Source organism: Pinus tabuliformis, chromosome 1_1 (assembly GCF_031772625.1).
Source record: "Pinus tabuliformis cultivar Carrire ecotype Pingquan chromosome 1_1, CPIR1, whole genome shotgun sequence".
Lineage (NCBI taxonomy): Eukaryota > Viridiplantae > Streptophyta > Pinopsida > Pinales > Pinaceae > Pinus > Pinus tabuliformis.
Window position 1 is genome coordinate 485,872,580 of NC_142297.1, and position 10,494 is coordinate 485,883,073.

Consider the following 10,494-nt stretch of genomic DNA (forward strand, 5'->3'; position numbering starts at 1 on the left):
TATTATTAAGAGTAAGAATTGGCTTAATCCTTTCTCTAAGAGCTTGATGACATGCAATTTTCAGTCAACAGGTGGTGCTTCCTCTTCTCATAGGATATACAAGTTACAAGGAACCCCTTACAATAGATTTCAAAGTTCTGCATAGTCAAGGGTCCTTTACTTCTCCAAATTTGGTTGTCTTCAAAACATCTAAGTTCACTACCAATCCTTGGCTCAGATTCAGAAATCCAAGTTGGCAGTGTTCACATGTTTCTTATCATCCTCTATACTCCTGCATAGGCCTACTACGTAGACACAATGTGAATTGGTTGACATATGACAATTTTCCATTTCAATTTAGTTTGATTGATAAACCAAGCATGCAAGCAAAGATACTTATCACCAAAAATCTGATGATGATAACATGGAAGAAGTGAATATGCTTGTTATGTTTTTCTTAGTTTTTTTTTTTAGGTTTTGGTTTTATTCTTAGTAAATTATTTGGTTTTTTAGTAAGGATTTTGGATTAATGGTGAATGAGTTTTTTTTAATATTAAATATGCATTCAATAATGCATTTTCTTGCAGACATTGTTGACTAGTGAACAAAATTACTCGAGTAGCCTACAAGTATGACCCTATAATATTTGCATGGGAGCTCATGAGCGAGCCTCGTTGTCAAAGTGATCCTTCTGGGAGGACCATCGAGGTCAGATATCACCCTTTTATTTGAATAAGAACTGGAAAATGGAAAACAAATGTAATCAAAGATTCAAACAAGGATGTTAGTTTAAGGTCTCATTTCTATTATTGAACACCAGATCTTCTAGACTCATAGTTTGCTAGAGTTCTATTTAAATTTTTTCTTTCTAGTGATTCATTATTTTGGTAATGATGGTAAGTGTTGTGAGTAAACATGGTAGTGCTTTGACTGTGATGAGAAAATAGGGATGGATAGAGGAGATGGCTAGCCATGTCAAATCAATTGATGGAAACCATATTTTTGGAGGTTGGTTTGGAAGGTTTTTATGGAGAGTACATAAGAGAGATTAATACAGGATTCTCCATGGGCACAAATTTCATCACCAATAACCAAATTAGAGGACTTGATTTTGCAACAGTTCATTCCTATCCTGACATATGGGAAGTCTCTATCTTTTCTTCCCATGTTTATACTGTATAGGGGTGATTAAAAGCTTGATATTGATAGGTTCTTACAAACTTAGATCTGTTCTCTGGAATTCTATCTATATTTGAGATGTTGGGTTTTTACAGAAATTGATTGAGTCACAACTGTTTTTGCATTCATTCATGTAATCTTATAAGGAGGTGGTTCATTATTATAGTAACATGTGTTCATTTCTTGATGATAATGTTTGAGTTTGCACTAATATATTGAACTGTGATTTGAACTTTTAAAGGCTTGTTGGGGTAGATAAGAAGACACAACTTTCATTTGTGTAGAGTTGGATAAAGAGCCATCTTGAAGATGGAAGCAGGATATTGTAAAAACCAGTTTCATTTGTAGAGTTTGGGAAATCTTACAAAGATTCAGGATTTCACACGAGTGAGAGAGGCAATTTACTTGATGTGGTTTATAAACATGTATATGCATCTTCTATATGGGTAGGAGCAGGTGGAGGGGCCATGTTTTAGCAGTTGACGACAGAAGGAATGAGGTCATATGGAGATGGGTATGAGCTTTTTTGTCTGAGAATCCATCCACAACATCTCTAGTTTCTGGTCATTCTCATAAGTTGGTTGACCTTACTCATTTATTTACTAGGATATACGAGTATAAGAATAGGATGCATGTCCATGTTTTGGCAGCTGATGGCAGAGGGAATGAGCTCATATGGAGATGTGTATGAGGTTTTTTTGTCTGAGAATCCATCCACAACAACTTTGGTTTCTCGTCAGTCTCATAAGTTCGCTGAGCTTACTCATTTATTTACCAAGACATATGAGTATAAGAATAGGAGGCAGGTCCATGCACATCACCCATGAAATTTATCAGAGGTTGAGATTGATGATCAAATTGTGTAAATATGTGTTTGAATGACATTTTGTTTACTAATTTTTATATTAAGTGATTTTCTATATGTCAAGATTCTTTTGGAATTTATTCCTTACGACGTTTCCTTTACAACATTTGTTGCAATTGCCAGTGTTATTAACTTGTGAATAGGATTTGTTACAATACCATGGCTTAGAAATACCACATGCCCAAAAACCCTGACTTATTTCATAATCAAAATACTTATATCAATATGACAATATTCTTAACCATGGATATTTGCCTCCATTTTATTATGGATATTATTAACTTGTAAATATGCTTTGTTACAATACCGTGGGTCAATATCATGGTTTATCAATACCACATGCCCAAAAAACACAACATATTTCACAATCAAAATATTTTATAACAATATGACAAGACTTTTAACCTTGGATATGCACCCCCACTTTATCATGGATATTATTAACTTGTAAATAGGTTTTGTTACAATACCATACACCAATACCATGGTTTATCTATATCACATGCCCAAAAAAACATAACATATCTCACAACAAATATTTTATAACAATATGAAAAGATTCTTAACCATGGATATTCACCCCCACTTTATCATGGATATTATTAACTTTTAAATAGGATCTGTTACAATACCACAGGCCGATACCATGTCTTATAAATACCACATTCCCGAAAAACATAACTTATTTTACAGTCAAAATATTTTATCACAATATGACAAGATTCTTAAATATGGGTATTCAACCTCACTTTGTCATTGATATTATGAACTTGTGAATAGAATTTGTTACAATACCATGGGCCAATCATGGCTTATCAATACCACATGTCCAAAAACCATAACTTATTTCACAATCAAAATATTTTACAAATATTTTATTTTAATTTTATTTTATACCATTTTTTTAATTAAATCTAAAAGAAAAAAGGTTATAAGAGGGAGGTGAGAGAGAGTAGGAAAGAGATGAAAGAAGAGAGAGGAGAGGGGAGAGAGAGAGGAAGGGAGAGAGCGAAGGAGAGAGGGGGAGAGAGATATGGAGTTGGAGGGGAGAGAGAGTGAGGAAAGAACAAAGTCATAGAGAGATAGAGGTTGAGAGAGAGAGGGAGTGTCAAGGGAGATGTAGAGAGAGTGAGGGAGAGAGGAGAGGAGGGAAGAGAGATAAGAGGATATGAGAGATATAGGGAGAGGAGGGGAAGAGAGATAGGGGGAGACACACAAATGGAGGGGAGAGAGAGAAGGGGAGAAGGAGGGAGATAGTGACAAAGTTGGAGGGAAGAGAGAGGGAGAGAGTGATGTGGGGGAGAGGCAGAGGGAGGTGGGAGAGAAAGGGAGTGACAAGGGAGAGATGAATATAGAGTGAGGTAGAGAGGAGAGAAGAAGGGAAGAGAGAGAGGAGAGATATAGAGGGAGAGAAGGGGAAGAGAGAGAGAGTGAGAGGAAGAGGGAGGGAGAGAGAAATAGATAGATATGGAGAGAGAGTGTGTATGTTTGGGCGGTGAGATAGAGAGAGGGAATAAGAAAGAGACACAAAGATACAAATATAGATATCATATAACCAGCCTAAGTCCATCTTAATCTCAGATGTATCAAGCGCTAAGAGGGATGAAACATCTGAAGGTGCAAACCTTTCCCCAAGTTTTGCACTCAAAAAAGAGGTTTACACCTCGAGGGATTTGATCCCTCTTGGTGCTTGATAGATCTGAGGTTCCCCAAATTTTGCACTCAAAAAAGAAGTTTGCACCTCGAGAGATTTGATCCCTCTCAATGCTTGATAGATTCGAGATTAAAATAAATCTAGGCTAATAGATATTACAGTCAACATTGATATCATTAAAAATAGTGAAATTTGAAAACAGGTAAAATAAATAAAAAGATCTGAAATCATATCAAAATATTTAGGTTCATTATCAATATATATGTAAAAACACATTCTACCACCTAAATAATTATAATAGTTAATAGCAGTAAATAAAATAATTAAAAATACTTAGATAAAAATAAAATAATAGAACTAATAAATACATACAGCTAACGGGGACTATGATATTTTGGACGAACATGACACACACAAATTGGACAACATATTTTGGACGAACATGACACACACAAATTGGACAACATGACAATATTTTGAATGTAAAGCTTGAAATACATACAGTTGATTGGTCGGACAGATTATGAAGAAAGTTGTTAGTTGGTACCTAAAGGCGATGTCCCCCGAGAGGTTCCTTCTTTGCCAGATATATGCCCAAGTCTCTCACGTGGTCGTGCATTCTTAGATATTGTATCTTTCTACGTCCTTTCCCTTCCACAATGTCCACGAGACATTTGTTCTGTAGTTTCCGAAGAACCAACCGTCCATGCTAGCTGGATCCATCCCATACTCTTATGGCGGTATCCTTGTCTCGATGTATTTCGTCATCATTCCATCCATCCTCTATTTCTCTAGTAAAGAAACAAGCAATATCTAAGAATATATTCTTCTCCTCTTGATCCAAACCATCATAGCTTATTTTAAGTACGATCTGTATATCTTCAGGAAGTATTTTAGAGATTTTGTGCAGTTGCTCTTCCGAATACTTCAAATCATCTTTTCCATGAAGAAGTGTGTCAATTACTTGAAGAGATAATGGTAATCCTTGGCAGGTAGTCAAAAAATCTTCAACCAGTATTTCAAACTGCACAGCAGGATAAAGCTAGCCGAAAGCATGTGAGTAAAACAGTTCTCGGGAGTGTTGTCGATTGAGGCCTTCTAGCTTGTAAACAAATGTTTCTACAATCTCGAAGCTTGTAAGAACATCTTTATTATGAGAGGTAACTAAGATCAAGCTACCTGAACTGAGAGCATCCTTCACCGGAAAAAGTAATACATTCAACTGGTGAATATGATCCACATCATCAAGAATTATGAGAGCGTGAGAGCTACATCGCGAGACACGCCTTCTCAGCTCCTCTATACCATGATCAATGCTGTCCATTGACACTTCCGATCCAATTAATTCTTTCCCAAGTGTACTCAGTAGGGCATCTAAAGATCTATTGGCTACTTTTTCTCTAATATCAAGTAAAAAACAAGATCTATGGTATTTTGATCTCTCATGATTGAAGTATTCTTTTGACAGGGTGGTTTTGCCCACCCCACCAAGGCCTACAATTCCAAAAACCCTAGTCTCCCCACTTTGTTGAGGCATTAACAAGCTTCTCTCGAAGTACAGTGATGTATGGTTTGACGGTAAGTCTACTTGGGCGAAGCCTGGGAGACCGTAGTTCAAATCTCTTTGAGTACACTGGCCTGCTGTGGTGGATGTTCGAGAAGCAGATTCCCTACCCCCGCCTTAGCGACACGAGAGTCTCGCTTTGCTAAAACCATAGGATCTTAGTATATCGACTTGCACGTAGTTGGATGTACTCTTGGTGTTATAGTGGCAGTTACGAGGATTGATCCTGGGTCTCCCATAGATTAGGACTGGCAGTTACCCATTTACCATGTGGTTAAAAAAAACAGGCTTCTCTCGAAACCCTAGTGGCAACTACGAGGATTGATCCTGGGTCTCCCCTAGATTAGGACTGGTAGTTACCGATTCACCATGTGGTTAAAAAACAAACAAAAAAACACGTTTCTCTCGAAATCTCATACTTTGTCATCCAATCCTGTGGGATATTTGGAAACATTGAGGGGTGTTTTTGGAAGTTCCTTCAACACCCGTTCCACGACATCATCAACGAGTTGGCTATCGTCACTACATCATATGCAGAATAGCTTATAACATAAAAAGAGTATCTAGCCTAAAGAATTAGTGGTTCTTACTTATTACACGCCTCGGCCTCCACCACAAAACCCATTGAATCTGGAGCACGAGAAAGAGTGATCCTCCATTCTTGGATACTGTTGGGGTCGTACCTTGGCTTCTTTAGACGAGGCTGAGGTTCAATTGTTTTTTTCCCTTCTAGAATGCTCAAATGTCGAGCATACACCCCGTTTCCATCTAGCGTCCACCGAAGTACATCAAGCTTCACACCATAGAAGATGGGAACAATAGTTTCCCGTGATTCCAACATCAACAGGAGTTCATTTAGACACCAATTTGACTCTGCGTAATTGGTGGAGAATATTGCTATATGAACGGACGCAGAGAGAATAGTGGCCTTTAACTGAGAAGGTATGTGTTCGCCCACCTGCAATTCTTCCTTGTCAAGAAAGACACGTAGTCCATGGAAAATAAGGCATTTGTAGAGATGGGTTGCTAAAGTTTTCTTAACATCGGGACCGCGGTGATTCAAGAAAATATTATAGTAGTTGCTGCTGGTGGTTGCAGCTGCAATAATGGGGTTGGAAGAAGAAGCCATTAGAGAAACAACTAAAACGAATGGAAATATAAGATATTTATCTCTTAGAGTGGTTGTGGATGCAACACAACAAAATACGTGCTTTCTGAATGAGCAATGGGTATTGGGACTTGACACATTCAATATTTATAATTAAATGCTAAGAATTTATTAATAAAAACAGAAAATTTTCATCTTATTAGTCCTTGCCGTCAGAAAGCAAGGGAATATAGTAATCGATAATTTTTTTTAAGCATTAGTCTCTGCCATTATTAACCTAAAGTTTTTCAGTAGGGACCGTCAAATAGCTAATCAAAATGTTTGAGTGTTTTTAAGGACCAATAAGATAAATGGCCATCTTATTTGGCCTCTTCCGAAGTGAAGAGGCTATTCTTTAACTATATGCATGATATTCTTTATAAGTTTCATTAATATCTGCTGACTCTTTATATTTACTTTACGAACTACAAACTAATGCTAACATTAGTTCAAAAATATTAAATGCTACTGGATGCAATGCTATGCAAGTACTGGATGCAATATCAAAGTTACTTGATCGAATGCTAAAGACACTGCCATTTGGTCCTGTGTAAACCCCATGAAACATGTTGCCAAACCATGTGGAAGTAAAGCTAGACGACATGGCAGCAAAGCCACAACACATGCCGCCAGACCACACCTGGCCATGTGCATGTGCTACCTATGAACGGTGTCTTCGTGCCTACTACTTTAAGATATAACTTTTAGATAACTTTCAGGGAGTTTACTTTGCCGGACGATGAGTGTAACAAATTCATCTAGTGCGGCCTTTTTATTCAATAGTCATGGCTCTATATCTCCAGCTCTATCCTATCAAGATATTCGTGCGAAATTGGGTGGGATATTCGTGTGAAATTGAGCGCAGGGTGGAAGAGAAACCGAAAGATGAAAGTTGGAGTAATCAGAGATAGCGAGAAACCATCATTTGTCAGCCAAATAGGGATTCAACAGCAGAGAAGAGGGGATCCAGCAACAGAGAAGAGTTGGCTAAGTGCTTAGCGTTCAGTTTTCGGCAAAGAACTTGAACTCGCATGAACTCCCTTCGCCGACAGTCTTTATATGTATTATGACTTCTTCATAGTTGATCCAGAGAATACTATTTAGTTGAGAACTCCAAAGAAAGAGCGATACGTCTGATATCGAGCTTTCAGGATTGGATTGAATACTTTATAATCATTTGCTTAGAGTTGAGCTTACCGGAGAACCAGAACTCGCTTACTGCAGGCTATGCTTATAGATATGCATACCAGAGAACACCACTCCCTTTCTTATCGAGCTAGGGTCCCCTTCTCCTTGCTTCTGGCCTTTGACTCTTCTGTTCTTCCTTCTTCATTCAAGTGGGTTAGGAGCTAGTTTATACCACAACTCATCTTATAGCTCCCCTGCTTATCGGGCTAGGTCTTATCAATGAAGGCTCCGTCCATTGCATCAGGTAAGGTCCTCTTTCTTTCCTGTTTGACTAATGAAGAACTCACTTTCTAGAGCATAGTAGCCGCATTTGGATGCCCTACCTTCCTGTAAGAAGGCTTGTTTATATACTGGCTCACTTAAGAATCTGAACTCTATGGCTTGGTTCTCGATTTGCCTGTGTAATAGGGCATTCATTCTGATATGGATGACTTTCTCATAACCACTCTTCATACATAGTTGAGTAAGAGAATTCCGGAGTCGGATAAGAACTGCCTGGCTTTAATGAGCTTAGTAGAGAATAACTACTCGCTTAAATGCATATAATACAAGCAAAATTGCCTTCCTTGTGCTCCCTTGCATTTAGGACTGTATTTCTCTGTGATGATTACTTAAGCAACTCCACTAGCCCTAAGCTTCTTCTTTCGCTTAGTGGCTTTCCTGGTCTGCCTGACTACTGTCATGAATGAGCTTCCTCTGTTGGATGTCTTGCCTTACTTAATCCTCTTAATCATTAGCTTACAATTATAGCTTATTAAAGATATGATTATATCTCTTCTATTAGCGGATGAATACTATTATTAAAGAACGATAAGGACTCCCTTCGCTTGTTGGGTTAGTTAATAAAAAAACATAATCGTACTAGCTCCTTTGCATGGCTTAGTTCATACCTAAGCTTATAGATCTGGTTTGCTGGGATGGATCGCTTGTATACTTGCTTTCATGAATACGCTAGAAGTGTTCTTTTGCTTGCTTTCCTTAATAAGCTCTTCCTTGCTATCAGACTTCCTTTCTCCCAGAGAATAACCACTCTAATTATTTCTGATAGCAGGCTGCCTCCATTGAGAAGGTTATTAGAGGATTCTATATGACGCGATAAGAATACATTCTGGATAGACTAGATCGACTACATGCATACATTCTGGATTTGGATTTACAGATGAAATACACTGCGGTAAGAGCCAAAGACAGATAGGGTCGAGCTTTCATTTACAGAGGAAAGACACGACAGTAAGAACCAAGCTTTCAATTGATGTTTTTAACCTCTGCATGCATGTTATACGTGTTTAGCATTAATTCTACACGCGTCTTTGCCAAATCTTCTTACACTTTTATTTCACTATAACTTTAATGTCATGTGGCGCTTGAGTGGTTGTAATGAACATCTGTTTGAGCTTTGATGGCAAAGTTGATCAAAATTAACTGTTGCTTTTGTCAATGAGAGAGTCGGCAGCAAGCACAAGCCTATGGAGCAGAGTCTAGGTAATGTGTACTTGTGACACAACTTGTTTTCTCAATAATGAATTTTAACGTACGGTGCACTTGTGACACAACTTGTTTTCTCAATAATGAATTTTAAGGTACGGTGGTGTTTATCTGGGCAATATTTTGAGTTTTTCCAGGGTTATATTCTTACAGAATGTGGAAACAGGGGAGGCTTATATTCTTACAGAATGTGGAAACAGGGGAATCTGAACTGTAGTTTGATTTAGTCACAATAAAATTTAAAATGTAGTTCTAATTTTATTTTCTCCGAGGTGAGAACTATATCTTGCAATGGTGAACTTCTCTATTCCTGTATGACAGTAGTGCAATCTATTATTGGAGTATTATATCTTGCAATGGTGAACTTCTCTACTCGTATTATCTATTAACGAGCAGCTTACATACTTGTCCATAAGGCCCTTATAAATCGTTACAATTACGTTCACCGTTCAGCTGTTTATTATACTGCATACTACGGTTAAAGTATTTCAACCTGTACTAATGTATTACACATAGCCTGGTAAGCGATCTACCATGAATAAGTTATATATACGAAGTGTAATTTGATCAATGACAGTACGTTGAGCCAAGTTAATATACCTTGCACATTCAGCGTGTTAACCATGTGAAAAGTTGTAGAATTACTAAAAAAGGAGATTCAGTCCAGTATGATAAGAGCTTAATTAATGGTCAGGTATAACGGTCCTTAATGAGCCTAACCAGTACTCTTGCTGACTATTACGTGTAATGGCAAGCATGTTCCAGATGAAAAGGCTGAGCTTTACTTAGAGTGTATTATGAACACGAAGTACAATGCAGCTTAAAGAGTGGAACACGTTGAGAAAACTCTTATTATATTTGACTCTACATCTATGTATATTATTACAGGTACTAGATTCTAGTATGAATAACAACTTTACAAGTTCATGCGCTCGGAAAGCTTAATGGTTAAGCTCAGATAAGTGTTAGATGTGAGCCTAATTAGTCCATGCATGAATTTACACTTCAACTTATCACAATATTAACATGGTATTGTTTATGTTTTATGCGAGTCATCAGGTATTGATTCCAGGTTGTAAATTCTTATTGTTTCCATGATTTACATTGTAAGGAATAGTGATGCATGTGACTTTTCAGGTGATGAAATATTCTTGTCTTTCTTTAAGCAATCTGTTTTACCGGTAATTCAATCACACGTAATAGCTTGATTTCTGGCTAGCAGCTCTTCACGAATAGAAATTAATGGGTTATATTACGCTCTTGATAGTAGACATCGCGTCCATGCTTTTACTTAATGCGTAATCATGGTAAGACAAGAGTGGTTAGTTTCATTACCAGAACATGGTTTACGTGTTACTAAGAAAACGTTATCATGGTCGATAAATCGAGTTCTCTATTATCCAGGGGTAACATAGTCGTGATTACAGCTTACT

General features: G+C 37.5%; 2 protein-coding genes across 2 annotated transcripts; both read right to left on the bottom strand.

Moving 5' to 3' along the window:
* Positions 1-4,386: 4,386 nt before the first annotated feature.
* On the bottom strand, positions 4,387-5,001 carry LOC149213893 (disease resistance protein RPV1-like). The gene is made up of 2 exons (XM_089389201.1): positions 4,857-5,001; positions 4,387-4,682 (listed from the first exon to the last, which is right to left on the bottom strand). Exons 1-2 carry the CDS (start codon positions 4,999-5,001, stop codon positions 4,387-4,389), a joined length of 441 nt encoding a protein of 146 aa, XP_089245327.1.
* An 826-nt stretch (positions 5,002-5,827) lies between these two features.
* LOC149213894 (putative 2' cyclic ADP-D-ribose synthase BdTIR) lies at positions 5,828-6,370 on the bottom strand. Its single transcript, XM_089389202.1, has one exon. The coding sequence runs from the start codon at positions 6,368-6,370 to the stop codon at positions 5,828-5,830; it is 543 nt and encodes a 180-aa protein (XP_089245328.1).
* Positions 6,371-10,494: the final 4,124 nt, after the last annotated feature.